The sequence below is a fragment of the Heptranchias perlo genome, chromosome 32 (assembly GCF_035084215.1).
Source record: "Heptranchias perlo isolate sHepPer1 chromosome 32, sHepPer1.hap1, whole genome shotgun sequence".
In the NCBI taxonomy this organism is placed as follows: Eukaryota; Metazoa; Chordata; class Chondrichthyes; order Hexanchiformes; family Hexanchidae; genus Heptranchias; species Heptranchias perlo.
Genome location: NC_090356.1, coordinates 9560204 through 9581120, shown reverse-complemented (window position 1 = coordinate 9581120; position 20917 = coordinate 9560204). Strand labels below are relative to the sequence as shown.

At 40.6% G+C, this 20917-nt stretch overlaps 2 protein-coding genes across 4 annotated transcripts in view; one reads left to right on the top strand and one right to left on the bottom strand.

Moving 5' to 3' along the window:
- noc2l (NOC2-like nucleolar associated transcriptional repressor) overlaps window positions 1-11916 on the bottom strand; it is a 148774-nt gene extending 136858 nt beyond the window's left edge. The window contains exons 1-5 of the mRNA XM_067970310.1: window positions 11821-11916; window positions 9820-9993; window positions 5530-5710; window positions 4157-4273; window positions 1747-1870 (exon numbers count right to left, since the gene is read on the bottom strand). Coding sequence (XP_067826411.1) covers window positions 1747-1870; window positions 4157-4273; window positions 5530-5710; window positions 9820-9993; window positions 11821-11861 — 637 coding nt within the window. The 5' untranslated portion in view covers window positions 11862-11916. The remainder of the gene's footprint in view (window positions 1-1746; window positions 1871-4156; window positions 4274-5529; window positions 5711-9819; window positions 9994-11820) is intronic.
- Window positions 11917-12819: 903 nt separating this feature from the next.
- The window catches only part of klhl17 (kelch-like family member 17), a 64876-nt gene continuing 56778 nt past the window's right edge, over window positions 12820-20917 (top strand). For 2 of the 3 annotated variants that reach the window (XM_067970313.1, XM_067970311.1), the window contains exon 1: window positions 13892-14703. The gene's annotated coding sequence lies outside the window, so the exon portion shown is untranslated. Of the gene's footprint in view, window positions 13869-13891; window positions 14704-20917 lie in introns of those variants that run through there. The other variant, XM_067970312.1, reaches the window with a different exon arrangement.

Sequence of the window (20917 nt, the reverse complement as noted above, 5' to 3'; positions counted from 1 at the left end):
TTTCTCAAGTGTGTGTAGTAGTGTGGCGGTAATGTGTTTGCTGGAAAGGCTGGGGAACATTTGTCATCTGGCATGAAAGTTTTCCTTAGTTTGTGGCTGAAATGAAGAGTGTCTGAATATGTAGCACATTCTGATATTCCATATATGGAATGGAAATACTTCTTCAAAATATGCTACTAGAGGCTAAATACAACTTAGTACAAATTAACAGGAGCTGGGACTTTCCAACCGTACACTCTAACTACTTCTAAAGACAAGTATATCACAAAAATAGATCAAGTGTATTACCAAATTAAGTAAGATGCTAAAATGGTTATGGTCATTATTTTGCAAGTAATCTCAAATAAATAAATAAATAAAGAAAGAAAGAATAAAGAGCTGATATCAGTAAACACCACCAACTTTTACTTGAGTTAGTAAGATTAGAAGATTTTCAGCAGTGAGATTAGAAAACATTTCTACACACAAAGGGTGGTCGAAGTTTGGAACTCTCTTCCGCAAACAGCAATTAATACTAGCTCAATTGCTAAATTTAAATGTGAGATAGATAGCTTTTTGGCAACCAAAGGTATTAAGGGATATGGGCCAAAGGCAGGTATATGGAGTTAGATCACAGATCAGCCATGATCTTATCAAATGGTGGAGCAGGCTAGAGGGGCTGAATGGCCTACTCCTGTTCCTATGTTCCTAAGATTGCTAAGGATAACCCAAGAGTTGCTGTCTTTTTCACATTCTTTTTACACCAGATAGTTTACTTTTGTTCAACCTTCAGCTTTTGAATTTTCCAGACCTGGAGGATTGAAAAGGCCAATTGATGAATTTAGTCAGGATTTATGTCCTCAAATCCTGGAGTGGGGCTTGAATTACAAAACCTTCTGACTCAGAGGCAAGAGTGATATCAATTGACACTTTACTGAGGCAACTATCTGTTGTAGCAAGAGTTGGCTGAAATTTTGTTTAAATGCACCCTCTGGCTTTAAGTCATGTCCCTGGTTATACACTGCACCTTTTGAACTGCATCAACTCCAAATTTAACTGAATGATTGTTTTGTGACGTTTAGCAGAACTATCTTACATTACAACAGTGACTACACTTCAGAAGTACTTCATTGGCCGTAAAGCACTTTGGGACGTCCTGAGGTCATGAAAGGCCATGAGGCCATATAAATGCAAGTTAGGTCTTCTTTCTATCTCAAGCGTACCCCAGAAGAGCCAAAGGACAGCACAGGCACTATTAGGACAGGGCAGCAATTTTGTTCTGATTTAAGGGAAAATCAATACAACTGAAAACCAGTTCAGTTTTTGAGTTATACACACTCACTATGCAATATGTGAGTTTACCATTGTGCCAATACATTCCAACGCAACCCAAGCAGGTGCCCTAACCTTTTAATCAGAGTTTGTGTAACTGCCGCTGTTTTGGCTTCCGGGTATCACAAACAATTATAAAAGTGACTGGTGGAAGGTTACTGGAATTTGCATTTTCACTAGTTGGCGCACTGAGCACTGTTTACTGGAAGTCACGGGTGTCTGCATTCTAAATCCAGCTTTATCCATCATTTTGGCTTGGATCAGTTCTCTAAATGAAGAATTATAATCATACATTTGCAAGCAATTAAAAAATAATTATTGATAGCTACTACATCAAAAAAAAGCCTATGTATGGATTTTCAGCTAAAACATTCACTAACTTGATGATTTTCATTATTCTATTCCCGACAGTTCTGTTGCAGTTTTTACACTCACCTGAACTGTCTTCTACTTTGTATTTTCCAGGTTCCCCACTTCCATCCTCTCCTTTTGTTGTAGAAACAGCTGCTTTAAATGCCATAACGATGGCATGGAACAGCTTAAATGTTAACTTGTCCTGCTACGGTAGAGATTTGGGCATTTTTAAAAACAGAATGCATACAATAAGTCCGGTTCAGACGCTATGCGGTAGTTAAGGAAGAACAGATGGTGCCATAGCTTTGGGCGGTGCAGGTTGTCACTAGTGTCTGGCCTCAGCTTGCTGCCATGGGTAGATGTCAAGCACAGGGGCATGGACATATAAATATAGACATCGAGGCTACTGGCCTCTCTTCCATGCCCTTATGAAGATGCAAAGAGCATACCTGATATCTACAATTAAAAGTTTAATTTACCAATAACCAATTTTAATAAAACTTGCAATTTTATTTTGAGAACTTGAGGCAATTTATTGTAGACATACTACACAATATCATAAAAACATCTTTGCTCATGCTTTGGAATCAAAGGTTTTAGATCCTGACCATTAAATTAGCATTCAAGTCCAAAACACAAGTTGAGTCAAAATAGCCGTATCACAACCCACCGATGACAAGGATATTAAATACACTTTCAAAACAACAACTTTCATTTATATAGAGCCTTTAACACAGTGAGAGCGTCCCCAAGGCGCTTTACAGCAACGTTATCAAACAAAATTTGACTGAAGAAAAGGGTTCCAATTCAAAGAGCTCCTCCAATTGCTCAATTGGTAAATACACTACCTAGTGTGGTATTGGAGGTATTTACAGCAGAAGGGTTCCCGGTTCAATTTATGCCCTGTGCTGTTAGCTAATCTCAATTAGGTAGCAGCAGGGTGCTGCCATTTGCCTCAGCACTCCTGTACTGGGTAGGGATGAGGAAGGGAGGTAATCAGGTTTGTTCCAATCCTGATGGCTATGCAGTGACCCCGCTACTGGAAAAGTGCATGCAAGTGGTAATCACGTGAGCAAAGGTTGGGGCTCAACTGCAGTGCTTCTTACGAAAGAAGAGTCTGCTAATTCGGACTCTCTCGGCTTATACATGAAGAAGGACCTCTTGGCTGAAGTACTCCCAGCATCTGTGGAACTATCCCTCAAGTTACTGCTCAGAAGAAATCAGGAGAGAGAAAAAATGGAATCAAATCAGATCTACATTGGTTTAGTTCAGGCCATGCTTTGTAACCTTCAGTCAAGTCTCTTTGTTAATAGTAGTGAGTCATGAACAGCTTGTTCTTCTGTTTGGAACACTCGCACAGTTTGGAACAATGCTGTAAATTATATTTTATTTAATTCAATATAAAAAGATAGCAATATAGCTACACCAGTTTGTTTTAGGTTCCAAACCATTTACACTTGCTCCAAAACCTCCACAGTGGCTGGATGTCATAAAGTTCTCTGCTATATAATTTTTTTTAATAAAACAAGCTGCACTCCATGTCAGTTAATTTTAACCTTCATTTCACAAATTCCAAGTGAAATCACTGGCAAAGGAGTACCCATCTTGCAGGCAACTATGAGCTAGAAATAGAACAATTCCCCAGACGGGATTTTCAAAGATACTAATGTATTGTGATGACACGGAAAGGTGTAGAGGGCCATCTGCACCCACTTCAGTCACAGGTCAGATCAGAATATTTATTTCCTGGACATGAATAGAGCAGCGTTTAACTGAAACATAGGTCCATTTTTCAGAGGCATTTTTGTTCTCGTGGGCTTTGCTGGTGAAAGCAATGACTGGTTCATTTTATTTTACTTTATGCAAAATAGCACACCACTCAGAGCTGTGTAGTTCTCACTCCCTCGCTGTGGTTGCCAAAACCTCTCTGATCAGACATGAAATCTTATTTCGGCCTGATCTTCATTAGGTACACCAGCCCGAGTGAGGCTGCAAGGACTGAGGTGCAAATAATTTACAGTACCATCTCCCCAGTTAAAACTCTACTTGGCCAAAAACAACTGATGGGATTAAATGAACAGACCGACTCATAGCCTTCTCTGGGAACAATGGAGCTCAATTTTACTACTTAAGTCTGGAGACTTCACGGTATGATTTGAAGCTGAACAACATGCCAGACACATTTTCCCAAGGCCACATTCCAACAGATTTGTATTGACTCCAATAGCTTACTGGCAATGATAATGTACTCTTGTGCAAAACATTATTCGACACTCAAAACACAAACACTCCCAAAAATGGTAATAATTTTTAAACTGTAAAATTCAAGGCGAGGCAGATATTAGATGCAGCTTGCATCTACTTTATGCAGAAAATACATATCCAGGAACAACTCCATACAAAGTGCACCATGATATACTGTATTTGTCAGCAATAAAACATCTATATTGTAATAAGTAGCACATATTTAATTAGTTGAAGTTTGACTTACCTCCACTTCTTCTTTCCACTTCTCTACCATTCGGACAGTCACTGGTATTAAGTCCCCTGCTTTTTTGCTCTTTGGAGTTGGCTGCTGCTTTTCATCTTCCTCATCGTCACTTGCCACCTTAAAAAAATGGATTAAAAAAAATAATTCTGTTTTTCTTTGCTTATGTTTTTTAAATTAAAGATTTTTGCTGATCATTTGTGCTTAGGAAGACAAGGGCCACTAGTGCTGAGAAATTGAACAAAGCAATTTCGGGGCATCAAGCACAGATAAAAAGGAAAAATGACACTGAAAATACACAGCAGGAAGAGAAAAGACATGTTAACCTTTTAGGTTCGTTCTGACAAACGCGAAGCTCGGAGCACTAAGCTGTCTTCTCTGTTTTCAGATGTTGGCAGACCTGCTGTACATTTCCAGCACTTTCCTGCTTTTATATTAGCATCAAGCACTCCCAGGTCAGTTACAGCACAGTTAGATGCAGCGTAAAGACACTTTTACATTACTGCTGGTTTAGTTCTGATCACAGGAGAGTGGAGCCCAAGCACTAGTGTTTACATTGCTAAAACTGACTTCCTTATCCCCTTTAACATGGGTCTACAATTCTGGTCCGAAGTGGACAAGCACCAATGTAAAAGTCCCTTAAAGTTCTCTGCCAAAATATTACATAAAATTCAGCCCACGTGATCTTTCAGCATCTTTGTTAAGAGCACTTCAGTTTCCTTATCAGTTGCAATATATCTTGTCCATGCCAGCAGATGGTGAAACCTGCAGCTGTTATTGCAGTATGTACTTTTTGCCTCCTAGATAATATAACACAGTCCCCACTGCTTATAGCAGGCGTGTCAGTGCTAACGCAATTTGCCCACTAAATGCGTTGGACAGTTTATATGCAGTCCAGTAACTACCTTAGAGCTCTTGTCTTTGTGCAAGTCTGTCTGAGTTTACTTGTACTGGTCAAATGATTTGTATATTAAATATATATTTTTTTTACTAAGTCACATTTCTGACTACATTCTTTCATGTTGGAATCTTCATGACTACTGTTTATACAAAATGTTCTGGAGTTTTTTCATGCAATATAAGGACAACAATAGAGCTCACCATACTCGTTGGTCATTCAAATGGAATTCAACACATGTACTTCATCTTAATAAATTTTGGCCTACTCACTGAACACCTGTTTCTGCCCGAAATAGCCAGAGCGCTTAACAGTGGCGACTGTGTAATGGACAATAACGGCAACGGAAATTGGCTGGCGCTATTTGCAGAACTTAAACCACCTGCGTTTAAATGGGGCAGTGGTTTAAGTGGTGGGGGCTGTAATATAACCATTTCCCAAACCCTTTGTAGTACATTGAAATAAAAGAACAGGTAACCTCGAGCTCCTCTGGCAGCGTGTGCATTGGGTTTTCTTCATCTTCCGAGCTGTCGGTATCATCAAAGTTCAGCAGCTTCTGATCATTTTCCGCCAAGAATTTAAAAAACTCTGGATCCTTTTGTTTCAGTCGCGAGAGCTGCTCTTTATGCTCTTGTGCTGCACCTTTTTGTTTTTCTTTCCTACCAAAGAGAGAAACTTTTTTTCATTTTTTTTAAAAAAAAAGAAAGTTGGCTTCCTTCTACAGAACAAGTTATACCACAAGAAACGTCACTTTTAAGACACCACCAAGGCAACAATCAAAGTAAAAACATCACTGGGCAATGAGCCTGTCTCTGCTAACTTGTAAAATTGCAAACCTGTTTTAGAAATTATTAAATGACGAAGAAGCAGAAAGTGAAAAGTAACAGTGGATGAGATTTTCTTACCAGTATGAATAGTCCAGTAAATGATGCTGTAAATGTGGATAACAACTCCATGCAATATACTCCCCCCACCCCCCCCCCATAAGTGTGGCCTTAGGAATCAGTGCAATTCCACCTTTTCGTGGTACTATTTGATGGTCGCCGGCTATCACTGGTAACTGAGGCAAAGATTCCTAACGATGCCCACTGGAATATAAACTGTGTTTCCGAGAATTTAGGCTTTACATACCAGTGAAAGGGAAAAAGAAAATCGTGGGCTCAAAAATCTACCTGATCTCACAGCATTAAAATATCTCAGCAAAATTAACAATTAGAAACTCGAGAGGGATGGAAACAATCGCAGAAAATTGATTTTCTTTAAAAGCTCAACAAGGTGCGTAGGGTGATGGCGGCCATCATAAATTATGCATTTCAGAGCTGGTGACATTCTTCTTTGTTCAAATATCCTTATTGAAAGAAAAAGAGGAAGGAGAACACAATATTAAAATGCTACGATGTAAACACTTAAAACTCAGTCTGTGGGTTTAGGTCCATCTTCCTCTACAGCTCCCACATCAGGAGGCTCATCTTGACTCCCAGCATACATGTCGACAGGAGGAAGGTCCCCGCTTCCATCATTTAAAAACTACAATTAAAACTATTAAACTTACCCACTGTATAACTATAATGCCCCATAGATCCAGGTTTGTTGAACTTCATCTGCCGTAGTTTTACCCACTCACTTAACCTGTCTATGTCCCTTTGTAACTTCCTGCTCCCATCTACACAACTTACTGTGCGTCCTAACTTAGTGTCATCTGCAAACTTGGACATACAACTCTCTATTCCTTCATCCAAATGGTTACATATGTATATGGTGAAAAGCTGAGGCAGATCCCTGAGGAACACCACTTGTCACATCCCTCCCAATGAAAGAAAATTCTTTTTATCCCTATTCTGTCTCCGACCTCCAAACCAACTACCAACCCATGTCACAATGTTACCTCCAATTCCACGCGCTTTCATTTTTGCAAATAACCTCTTGTACGGAACCTTATCAAATGCCTTCTGGAAGTCCATACAGACAACACCATAGGCACTACCCTATCCACCATGCTAGCAACCTTCTCAAAAAATTCAACTGGATTAGTCAAACATGACCTAACCTTTACAAATCCATGCTGACTCTCTTCGATCAGCTCATACTTGTCCAAGTGCTCAGTCACAATAATTCAAAAGCCGTGCGCAAGTTGCAATTACAACATTAACTAAGCCGAAGGTTTGATTAAACAAGTTGCAATTAAGTTGAGTAGGCTACATTATAGATTCAAAATTGCCCCACTCCACTCACTCTCTTACAATGGGTACAAGCCCTGTCCATCTGTTCAGAAATCTAAAGGATTATCAATGCACAAAACTCCCCCCATCCTTCTTGCAGGGAGTAAAATTTACACTACTAAGTAAATCTTGCAACAAAAGGAGATCTCTGCAAATGTGGATTTGGATTATATATTTTAAACTGAAAAACCAAGATGATGTGCCAAGGCCTACAGTGCAAGGCACCACCAAGACTGAAAGAGTGGAGGTAGACAGTAGTGATTAGGTGATGCAAATTTGGGTTTTAACAGCCTAAAGTTATAGGAGAAAGGAGAGACAGCAGAAAATAAGGAGCTCTATAATTTTGAGCTCCCAGGACAGGATGAGTTAAAAGACCGTATGACGAGCCTTGATTTCAACATAATTAAAAAATGATATTCAGCATTTCAATATATTGAGATGCAGCAATAAACCACCATATTATTTCCATAACATGACAAAATATATGGATCCCTTAAAAGGCAAGTCCACTGTATTTTTCCAACTCTAAACATAAGAGAAAGATTATTTGCAGTGAGTGTAGTAGTGGTTATATGTCTAATCAGACTAAGTTGGGTTTAATCACTACTACAAATCAATTCCCTTATTAGATTAACAATTCTGTGCCATGTTTAAAAACTCAGCAATAGTTTATGTCTCTTAAAGGCCACACCTACAGTCGAGGTCAGAGACGGAGGGCGGCTACGTTGGCAATGTACTTTGATTGCAATTGTAAATTAAACGTGTATTTTTTTTAAATTGAAACATTATGAAATTTTATACGTGGAACTTAAAAACAAAAAAAGCGCATTACGCACCACAACTTCACCTAGTTTCTTTCTCGTGTACTTCACTTTCCGAAGCTACAGATGCTTCTTTCATACGGGGAGCTATTAGGGCCTCAAAAGCTGGCATACATCAGCCTACTGGCATAGCACTTTGGCGGTGGTGTAGAGGCGATGCTAGAAATAGATGCACTGTACATTATGCACAAATTTTCTTTTCTGTGGGGGGCCTAGACGCCTGCCTGCAGAAAGTGTCGATTTTTAGCACTTTATTGGGTGCATTTTCCAGGGCTTTGGAATATATTACACATACTTCATGATATACAAATAGACCATACAATCAAAAGAAAAAAGAATGCATTTATATAGCGCCTTTCACGATCTCAGGACGTCCCGAAGTGCTTTGCAGCCAATGAATTACTTTTGGAGTGTAGCCACTGTTGTAATGTAGGGAATTTACACACGGCAAGGTCCCACAAACAGCAGTGTGATAATGATCAGATAATCTGTTTTGGTGATGTTAATTGAGGGATCAATATTTGCCTGGACACTGAGAACAACTCCCCTGCTCTTCTTCAAAATAGTGCCATGGGATCTTTTACGTCAAATGTACAAAGCATGCTCCCCTGACAGCTCAATGAGTTTATGCAGTGGGCAGCTGAGCCACACAGACCAGGAAGACCAGCCAAACTACAGCCAGTCACTAGAAGCCGCCCATTCACAACTAGAAACCTGGCAATAGAATCCACCCAGTCATCCACTTGCGGTCAGCAAACCAGCTAGTCACCGGAAACCAGCCGGCAATCACTAGCAACCAGCCTCCAGAAGCCACCCATTCATTACCAGAAGCCACCCATCTACCACCACCAGGCAGCCGCCAGCCCACAGCCAAGAAAACAACTATACCACTGTTGCTGCCTCTCCCATTCCCAATTCCAATTCCAAAGCAAATATTGCTCATTCCAGTCCAGAAAGCGATCAGGGCAAGTATAAGATGGCATTCACAGCAGCCAAAAAGTAGCCGCACACTTCAAAAACTTAAAATGCATACCACAACTACACACTTGCACATTGACATATCAGCGTGATGCATCGCAAAGCAACAGGGGTAGATCAGCACCTTTAATTCAATACACAGCAAGTTCCCAATCCCCAGAGGGGAGGGCCTGTGGGGAGACAAAAGTCTTTGCAACAGGGAGAGGGGAGGAAAAGAATGGGTCTTAGTTGACTCGGCCTCCCTCTTACGCGCGTTCTACGAATTGATCATAGAGGCAGGTGGAGATCTGGGAGCAGGTCATTTGTCTGGTGCCTTGGTTGGGGAATAGCACTGGGAATCCTTAGAGGGTGAAGGATACAAGAGCAAAAATACAAGTTTGTGCATACTACAAACTATTTTAGTGTAATATAACCCTTTATGTTGCCATCATTCTGAAGATTACTGCTACCTACTTAATGCTGGTCACCAAAATTATCCAAATGGTAGGAAATGAATGGTCGAGCTTTATAGGTTGTTTTGGCCAACTGTTAAGATGATCACTATGAGTCTAGTCTCAGTGGTCACAGCAGTCAAAATGTAAAACATACATCTCTGCTACTCTGCAAAACTCTTAACCAGTTATCAGTTTAAGATCCCTGTTGATTGGTGCATTTTTGCTTTGCTTCCCCCCCCTAGTTGCTTGCACGTGCAGAATGCAAGAAATACTTTCAAAGTGCAAAGGATTTTCCAAGTTCCACGGAAGATCTTACTTTTTTCCCTGCACTTTGGGTTGAAGTGCCTTCTTTTTTTTCCCGACTTTTATCTCACGTTTGCTGCTTTTCTTCTCGTCTTCAACTGCAGGCTCTTCCCCCTCGGAGGCACTGTTACTGTCAGAGTCGAATGTGGAGGTGAGAAACTCATCGACACTGAGCTTGGAAAGTTTTCTGGAACGCACAATTGTAGTAAGTTAACGGGTGACTAGTTGTAGCACTCAAAAAAAACAGGTTACTGACTCAGCAGGAAGGGGAGGGGTAAAGGCAAAGGAGGACAAAATGGAAAATGCTGATGTTTTACAGCATATTTTTAAACTCTAGACTTCAAAGCTGTAATCTCAGGATTCAAATGAGTTGCAATCCTGAAAATATGAAGCATCATCTGTCTTTCTGCAACAAAAACTTGCATTTATAAAGCGCCTTTAACGTAATAAAACGTCCCAAGGCACTTCACAGGAGCGATTATCAAACAAAATTTGACACCGAGCCACATAAGGAGATATTAGACCAAAAGCTTGGTCAAAGAGGTAGGTTTTAAGGAGCGTCTTAAAAGGAGGAGAGAGAGGCGGAGAGGTTTAGGGAGGGAATTCCAGATCTAATCTCACTGGTGAATTTAAAGAAAGCAGGACATGTAATCTGGTTTTGGTAACAGTGATGAGAAAGTAAACACATTCACTCGTAGCACCTCTAGACAAGAAGGTGCTGCATAAATGCAAGTCTTTCTTTTCTTTCTATATATAATTCAGTACCTGCACAAGTTCACAGCACTGAGAGAGTCCCAATTCTGTCTATTCTTGTTGTAAGCCTCGAATACTATTTTCACTGACAAGTGGATAAATTGAACCTTGATCCACTTTCAAAAGGTTACTGTGTGTACATTTGGTGTTTTGAGAAGTGTTCATTCTTCAAAAAAGTTATCTCATTTGTTGACTGCTATACAATCAATGAGGGTCATCAACTGAATGGAGGGCCAGCAATTGAATGGAGGGCACCCTCAAAATGCACCAACATGGTTGACACCCAATCACTCACAAACAGCAATAAAAAGCTACTCATTAGCAATATGAATGATAGGGAGGGCCAGAAAAGAAATAGAAACTGTGACAAGGATAATAACAATTCTACCTATGGTACATCGGGGAGCGGAAATCACGACTGACCTCAGCTCACTGCTATTACCTTAAAGAGTGATTACATTTGATTGAAAGGCAGAGGCTTCAGTTTTGATAGCTGTTGCACCCTATGAATTATTACATCAAACCAGAGAGGGCTGATCTCCATCCTGAGTCTATTTAAACCAGTGCTGGCTATCACCCAGACTGAACTCTAACTCTGAGCAGCCTCTAATCAACTCAAATGACCGGGTTATGCCCCCATTACTATAGGGCAGGAGTCAGATTGGTGGTGGCATATAATTAATAAATAAGAAAATGTTAATGAATGGGTGGTCATGCATGTTAAAATGTGTATGCTTATAAAAATGCTGCAAATAAAAAACTTTTCAATTTTCAACCCAGGAAGCACGTGTGTGTGTGTGACCTAAACACCCAATACAGAATCATACAGCGCAGGAGACCATTCGGCCCATCGTGTCTGTGCCGGCTCTTTGAAAGAGCTAATCAATTAGTATTACTGATACAATTATATCGCCCAAAAGTCTCCAATGTCGACACCTCCTGCATTCCCCCCCCCCCCCCCCCCAACAACTTTCCCCCAAATGGAGGAGAGTAACGAGCATTAAAAATAATTCTGCCGTCCTCGCCAAACTCATAGCAGAGGAACTTAGCAGAGCAGCATGGACTCAGGGTTTGGAGAGAGTAAAAAGGGGGGGGGGGGGGGGAGGTTAAATAAACAAATAATCGCCCTCCCGTCCGCCCCCGGAATACGGCAATTTGAAGAATGCAGACTGAACAGGACCGTGCTTTAAATAGCGATGCGAGAAGGGAGAGGGAGAGGGAGAGCCGAGATAGAGAGGGTGCAAAAACAAAACGCACTCACCTCTTGCTGGGAGCCGCCATGCTGCCACTGAGGGAACACATTGTAGCAACGTGATTACAGGCGCATCCGTTCCGTCCCACAATCCGCCGCAGGAAGGAGACAGGCTCAGTCTCAGGCTCAGCTTCCACTCACTCACTGTTTGCATTTCAGCCTCTGTGACATGTGAGCCTTTTGTTGTCTTGGTTGTTTCCAATCCATCTATATTTTGTGTGTGTTTGTGTGTGTATATATATACATTGCTTTTTCTCAGTTATCTCTCCCTCCCCCTCTTTTTTTTTTCTTTCATTTTTAAAAAAAAAAAGTCTTGCTTTTAGCATCAATCCCCTGAGCCAAAAGTTAATTTGGGTGAGTTGTTTCATTATGTTGTTGAAGTGTGCCCAGTTTCTGATGGTGCAGGAGAGTGCTGGGCAGTTAAGGTGGTCTGCTTTTATGATTTAAAGAGGATTTTTAAAAAAATAATTATTATTCATTTTTTACTGTGACATGACTTCAAAATAAATGAGCGATCTTTGTCCTTCTATGTTATAATGTGGCACCTGTAAGGGGCTCTCTCAGTTGCGATGGGCATGTACAGTAATTGATTGGATGTTAAGGCAGCTGTCAGTTGATAGGGAACAACACAAAGGGACAAAACGAAACCTAATAGTTGATTACTTTTTTTTCATGGACTATAACCTGGTGTTGTAAGACTCCTTACACTTTTTTTCCCCAAAAACATCTGCAAAATCCTTCGAGATCCGATTCAGCTATTGTCTCGTCTTTTTTTTACCAAATTGGGACTATTTCTATAAGATGAGTCGTATAAATGTTACTAAAATATCCAGGGATTTCAGTTTAGATTTAGGAGCTACTCAACTTATGGTTGGGATCATAAAGGGGACTTTGTAAAATTGAATGTAATATGCTTGTTTTTTGAAACTGGAAATTATGTGAAAGCTAGATTGTGATATAATAGTGCAACGCACCTGTAATGAAAAGTTGGTATTACATAATAAGTTAGTGTTCTTTGCGGATTTAATTTAGATTTTAAAGCATGACTTTAAATATGTACAAAAAGTGTTAAAGGAAAAAATCAAATGTGACAGAGATTAATTTCCAACTTCAAATGCACTTTCTAGTTGAGTAGAGTGGTGTTTTGTCCAGAAGGCAGGTTAATCGACACAACTGAAATGAAAACAGAAAATGCTAGGAAAACACAACAGGTCAGCACCTGTAAAGAGAAGAGACTTGAGATGTGTATTTCCAGCATTTTCTGTTATTTTAAATTTCCAGCATTCGCAATTGTTGCTTTTCATATGTGATTTTTTTAAATTGAGTAATAGAGATGGTACCTCACTTTACTTCTGCTTCACAATTTAGCCCAAAAGGACAGGATACTTAAAATTGTACAAGGAATTTGAACATTGAAGTGGGTAGTGGCAATTTTTTTAAATCGTTTTTAAAATGTACCGAGGCTTGTGTTTATACTCCTGATTTTAAGTAATAACATGTTATAATGCGGTGCCCCCTTAAATCAAAATGGCACTGTTTAGCTTGCAATAGTGTCAAATTGATATTCTGCAGTTTGTGCCATAGGAAGATAAATTCTCCTTTCCGAGAGCCGTGGTTTCATTTTATATAAACGACACTGTCCACGTCCCTTTATCCCAACCTGTGCGTTGCATGTTGCTTTGGGCTCTGATCAGAGACTTAACCATTGGCGGAAGAAAAGCGGAAACTCTAGATCCTGATTTTTGGGGTGAGAAATTTGAACGTTCACCGCCTCTCGATATTTGGTAGTTCCTGATACATGGCAGTAAGTATGGATACAAATGGGACGAGGAGCGTTCTTTTTCCTGGTTAATTTATTATTAACTGACCGCTATCCTTTTTGTTATGGCAACATGATGTGAATGGTGGTCTTCACTGATACTTTAACATATGTGTAAGGTGATTTTTAAAAAAAAATGTTGTGATTCCTAATCTAATGATTGTAGCTCTGTTCTTTGTTCGTTTTTTTTCACAAGCACAAGCCTGCGTTCGGGCACGTACCCATGAAAGGTATGGAGGTAAGTGTACTGTGCTGTTAAAAATCTGGGGAGGGGAGTTCAACGTCCCAAATCTAGCAAAAGACCTGGGCTGGAGAGATAGGAAAATTAGCGATGAAGCTGAAATCCAAAAACCTGTTAATGTTTTCATCAATTTCCCCCCGGAGGCTTTAATTCAATCCAGTCGACAGGGCAAGACGCCGCCTTTTGTTCCCAATAATGTTTGAATCTGCTTGGGCTGCGTATTCACATCCTTTTTTTAAAAAAAAAGAACATAATCCCACTTTGCACATGATTCTTCTCACAACACCGCACACACGAAGATGTTAGTTTCAGGTCATATAGATAAGCAGAAAATGATTCTGAAATTAAAAATGTAATGTGAATCTCGTTCGCATTGATATATAGATGGGCATTTTAAACAGCCTGTCGGATATCTTGTTGGGTTTACAGCTGTGTCTGGAAATATACTTAAATTCAAATGACACGATCCTTTTTGTTTTGTTCCTAGCGTCTGGGGTTATTGATAAGCACCAACCTGCCTGTTATCAAGGGCTGCCACCTGCGCCAGTCTGTTTTAAAGAGACTGTCTGTAGCCTTGGATGCTGTAATTAAATTGCTGAAGAACGCCAGGATCATAAAAACAGGGGCATTATTGTTCCAAACCCTAACCAGATACATTTTCTTTAAGAGGATGACACGTCCCGTGATGGACAGTGCGAGCAGCCAACCGCAACCACAATGAGCCCTCAATTGACGTCATTGCACCAATCGGCATCAGGGAGGGCGGGACTAAACGTCAGCTCTTTGGGTTGATAAGTGGAAACATTGTAAATGATTTTCGAGCAGCTGGTCTGTGAGTAACATTTACATTATTTTTAATGTTTGGTCGGGGGGTGGGTTTAATACACACACAAAATTTTTTTATAAGCATCATAAATGGGAGAGTTAAAATATAAATAAATACAATTTAGGTTCCATAAGCCGAATGGTAGTAATTGTGTTTGCTTTTGTACTGTAATGTCCTGCAAAATATACAAAGCTCAGCAGAGTCCATGTGTAGGTGTGTTTGGAATTTGGATTGCTAGTGTTCTGTCACATCGCACAGCTTCATTGATAGTTGTGTCTGATGCCCCCATTCAAATTGAGTTTTTTTTTTGCAAACTGAGAACCTATGTGATGCAGAGCTAAGCAGGAACCAAGGCATCATTCACAAATGCACTCGCCTATTTAATGAGATTTCCCCCCCCCCCCCCGCCCTCCCTCCCAATACCTTAGCACAGAAATACCCTTTTCTAATTCAGCAGCCTGTTCGTATTTAATTACGTTTGTCTACTTGACTCCATTTATCTTAGATTTTTTTTTAAAAAATCTGAGTCATTGGGCCTTAGTGAGGTGGTAGGTTATGGGTTGTTTTCTCATGGTGCTTTCTCAAGCTCCGTTCGCCTCATCTGGGAGCTTTTTTTCTGAGCAAGTAAAAATTGCCAGGCTGGGTTAACCCATGTTACCCTCGCAGAGTCCCCAGCAGTGAATTTGCAGGCGGAGAGATCTTGGAACAGCCAGCCTGCCCAAGTTGGTGGTGGAGAGAATGGTGCAGAGGGACTGATCCCCCTCCATATTAGGGGAAAAAAATAGAAAAAGGAGGGAGAAATTCATTTAAGATCAAAGGTGTAGTTTACATCACAACAGTCCAAGAGGCGTTCAGTATGGTATTAAACATCCTTTTTCATGCATTTATTTTGCTACAGCAGGGGTATGAGAGAATAGGGATAGCTTGAATACTCGTGCTTCTTTTTGATGAGAACAATGCTGACACAAACTATCCTCAACCAGTTCGCCTCATGAGTTTACAGAGTTACTGACCCAGGATGGCGCATTTTATTTGTTCTCAGGATATGAGCAACACACTTGAGGGCACTAAGAGCCAATCGTGTCGTGTAGGACTGGAGTCATGTGTAGGCCATACTGGGTGGGGTGACAGGTTCCCTTCGCTGAAGGACATTAGTGAACCAGCAGCTTTCATGCTCTTTTTTTTTTTCTGATGCCAACCCACAAATTTAATTTTGCAACTTGCTGTGGTGGGATTGAACTCAGGACCTCTGGGTTGTTGGCTCAGCACCATAACCAGTACATTACCATCCATTAGACCTCCAAGAGATGTATCACACAGTGATAGAGGGTGGGCCTGGGTTCACATTTATCATTTACCCAACACGATGAGTTCCTGATCTTGGCTACCATGTTGGAAAGAGGTGCGGAAGGCAGACAAGCCACTTCTGGTAAATGGTACAATTTTAAAGGGGTGCAAGAACAGAGAGACCTGGGGGTGTATGCACACAAATCCTCGAAGGTGGCAGAACAAGTTGAGATGGCTGTTTTTAAAAAAAAAACATGGGATCCTGGGTTTTATTAATAGAGGCATGGAGTAGAAAAGCAAGGAAGTTATGCCAAACCTTTATAAAACACTGGTTAGGCCTCAGCTGGAGTATTGTGTTCAATTCTGGGCACCACACTTTAGGAAGGATGTCAAGGCCTTAGAGAGGGTGCAGAGGAGATTTACTAGAATGGTACCAGGGATGAGGGACTTCAGTCATACGGAGAGACTGGAGAAGCTGGGATTGCTCTCCTTATAGCAGAGAAGGCTAAACGATTTGATAGAGGTGTTCAAAGTCATGAACGGTTTTGATAGAGTAAATAAGGAGAAAATGTTTCCAGTGGCAGAAGGGTCGATAACCAGAGGACACAGATTTAAGATGATTGGCAAAAGAACCAGAGGCGACAGGAGGAATACATTTTTTACCTAGCGAGTTGTTGTGATCTGAAATGCACTGCCTGAAAGGGCGGTGGAAGCAGATTCGATAATAACTTTCAAAAGGGAATTGGATAAATACTTGAAGGGAAAAAATTACAGGGCTATGGAGAAAGAGCAGGGGTTTGGGACTAATTGTCTCAGCTCTTTGGTAGAGCTATCCAGACCCAATGGGCCGAATGGCCTCCTTCTGTGCTAAATCCTTCTATGATTCTCCAGAGAGAATAAGGAGATAAAAATCTTGTCTCTTTGTCTGCTGCAAGGGTTGTGTGAAAATAGGATGTGGCAAATTAGTCCAGTTCCTGGTCACTGAGGATCCATAGCACAAAATTGCCCATAATTTGTAACATCAACTTTCATTTACATAGTGCCTTTAATGTAGGAAAATGTCCCAAGGTGCTTCACAGTGGCATAATGAAACAAAAATAGATGCTGAGACATAAAAGGAGACATTAGGGGGGTGTCCAAAAGCTCGGTTAAAGAGAGCCTTAAAGGAGGAGTGTGAGGTGGAGGGGTTCAAAAGAAAGAAAGACTTGCATTATATCGCGCCTTTTATGACCTCAGGACGTCCCAAAGCACTTTACAACTAATGAAGTACTTCTGAAGTATAGTTACTGTTGTAACGTAGGAAACGCGGCAGCCAATTTGCGCACAGCAAGGTCCCACAAACAGCAATATGATAATGACCAGATAATCCGTTTTAGTCATGTTGGTTGAAGAATAAATATTGGCCAGGACACTGGGGATAATTCCCCTGCTTTTCTTTAAAATAGTACCGTGGGATCTTTTAAGTCCACCTGAGAGGGCAGACGGAAAACAGCACCTCCAACAGTGCAGCGCTCCCTCGTGTCTGCACTGTAAAGGAGTGTCATCCTAGATTATGCGCTTGGGAGGGAATTACTTTGCTAGTCTCACTCGAAGAGACCACAGGATTTAAATTCCGGGAAGTAGCAAAATTCACAGTGACTCAGCGGTGGGCATTTTTCTGAGGACAGGGCTGTGCCATCCTCTGTCAGTAACTCTAGGAGCATGTCGTTAGAGCAGATTAGAGAGCGCCTTACAGCTGATTGTGATACACCTGAACTGGGATTTCCTGACGCTAACACTGGCTGCAAAAAAGTGGGACAGTGACATCCTTCGACTTGCGCTACAAAAATGTATTTTTTTTTTAAAAAAGCACATTACTGATAGCTGCCTCTCAGTGCAGGGAACCTGGTGAACCAAAGTAATGTGACGTGGAGTGAAGGTTCGTTGTTGTTTCCAAAGAGAGAACGTTTGAGACAGGACAGAGGTCCACACCAGCCTCCTCTGACATTTTCCAATGACCAGCTACAGAACAGTACTGATCGTGGCCTAATGGAGGTCAAGCGGCCACCCTGTTACCTGGGAAATGGGAGACTATAAAGAGAGGGACCAAAAAAAAAACTTACAAAAGGAGGAGTGGAAAACAAGATTGATCATGATCCAACAAACAGCGTTGTTATAGTTCAAATTGTGATATACAGTACTAAGCTGCACATTAAAAATAATATATGGAGGTGAAAAAGAGATGGATAGGAACTTGATCGATACCAGGCACATTTAAACACTCAGGAACTATAAAAGTCTTTAGAGTTTCACAACAGTTTAAATACTCAGAGTCACTGGAGGAATAAATATGATGTTTTATCTCTTCTTCTGTGAATGTAGCTCTGAATTTGAAGCTGCTGCCTGCTTTCCACATCCTATTCCCTCCACTCTGTTTCACATCTTGCTTCTGCTTCCACCCCTGTTTGCTCTGTTTCACTTCCTGATTCTTCTCCCCTCTGTGTATTTATTAAGGTGATTCCTTATTCCATTCTGTGAAAATACTTACAGTACCGTCCAAAGGCCAGACCTATCTGTGTCTGTGGCAATGTACAGCTCATCCTATGTTTCTGTGACAATGCATGTAATCTCTGACATCCCACTGTTGGCAAAATCAGTGTCAGCATCAGGCACTTCCAGATCAACTATAGTGTGGTCATATGCAAAGTAAAGTTTCCTTTACTTTGACCCAACGTGTTTATTTTATTGTTGACAATTTCACCGCAGTAATGAACCTGGAAAATCTTCCCTGAATGTTTCTGAATTCAGAAGACCACCCTTTTTTTTAATATTTATTTGTTGTTCAGAACTGAGGCTGCTTTCTTTGACTCTTTCAGAGGAATAGGAAAACATGAAAGAGATAACAAGTATACAATTGTTTCACTTTTCCAAAGAACCCAGTGATTAAATGTCCTGGGAGTTTTAGTTCTATTTGATAGAATTCAGCAACATAATTTTAAAGAATGTCTGTTTTGTAATTGTTATAAAGAAATAATTTGCATTTTTATATAGCGTCTTTGACATTCTCAGGACGTCCCAAAATGCTTCACAGCCAATGAAGTACTTTTGACGTGTAGTCACTGTTGTAATATAGGCAAACATGGCAGCCAGCCAGTCCCACAAACAGTAATGAGCTAGATGTCCAGATTATCTATTTTTAATTATGTTGGTTGAGGGATAAATGTTGGCCAGGACACCAGAGGAACTCCCCTGCTCTTCTTCGACTAGTGCCATGGGATCTTTTACCTCCGCTTGAGACGGGGCATCGGTTTAGCATCTCATCTGAAAGATGGCGCCTCCCTCGGTACTGCAGTGAAGAGTCAGCCTAGGTTATGTGCGCAAGTGTCTCGAGTGGGATTTGAACGCGCAACCTTCGGACTCCGAGGCGACAGTGCTACCACTGAGTCAAAGCTGACACCTGTGACTCAAAATGCACTTTATTTTGGAAGACACGCGGTATTTATTATTTGGACGGTTATTTAAGAACCATAAGGTAAGTGGGGCACGGCATTCATTTCTATAGTCTAGGTGTATGTCCTCTTCAAAAGAGATGGGTTATCCTTTGGATTAAATATACTGCATATGTGGAAGAGGATGGTACAAAACATGGGAGAGAAATTAGTTGATTTCTTTTGCTCACGGACAACATAAATAAATTGTCTCTCTCCTCGTGTATCTGTGGTTGTCTCCCACTCTCTGATCCTATCTCTCTTTTTCTTTCTGTATGCCTCCCCCTGTATTTTCCTCTTTTTCTCCTTCTCTGGATGCTATAGGAAAGTGTGAGGGGAAAATGGTGTAAATTTGGATTAATTCTTTTTATAGAGGTAATCTAATGTGAATTGCGATTAAACCCTATTGGATGATTGAGCTGAATCTTGACAGAACAGTGATTAGTGGGCACAGGTTAATTCAACCGGTTTCGTACTGTAATTCAAAATTAACATTACTGTATCCTCTCTCCAGCTAGCTCCTTCTCAATATGAGATCAGTTTAACACGTTTTAGAATGAACTGATTAGTGATTGCTGTTTATGTTCTCCTACATAAAAAGTCACTGGCTCCCAAAAAGTAATTCACTGTGTGAGTTGTTTTGAGATATTTCAATGATGTGACAATACACTATTTAAATACAAGTGTTTCTTTTCTTTAAACTCTGGTTGACTTAGAAGTTGGTTAATAAATAACTGCTGCAAAATTTCAGTAACTTTACAATGTTAAAGTTTAGATAACTGCGGAACTTCAAAAAGAGTTTGATGTTTTTATGTTTTGTACTTTAAGTTGACTTAAGTAAAAGACCCCAGGCTTGCAGTAGCCACATAGCTACAACTCTCTGCTAGGACATTGAAAACTGACATTTCATGTGCAGGACTTTCCTGAGAGGAATAATTTGTCAGCTTTGGATGTCATGTGAGGAGGTAAGGAAAACTACAGGGGAAGGAATTTTGTATTTCTGAAGAACACTTCATAGTTCAACCAAGAAGACTCATGAGAAAAGATATTTCTGGATGGGACAAGACTGGGCTGGGCTATCCCATTCTCCTAATTGTAGAGACTGCATGTATGCAGAATACTAAATGGGGTATTGGCAAAAGAATAAACCAAGACAAAAATAGACATTAAAGAGCTTAAGCAAGTAGGTTGCTTGAGCTCTGATCTCCTGTATGGTATTTTCTGTTTGAACTCATTCCCCAGAATTTACTGCTAGTATTCCTGCTATTTTGTGCCCTGAGTAATCCCAATAGTGCCAGGCAAAAATCTATAAAAAGATTTCTTAATGTTCTCGGTCAGAAAAAGCCGATGCATAACTCAAAAAAGGCAGTGAATTGGCACTACTGACAGGACCAAATCCAAGGTGGACTACCAAAAATGACACTGCTGGGCCCTCAACTTCTCTCATGAGGGAGTACGGCATGCCA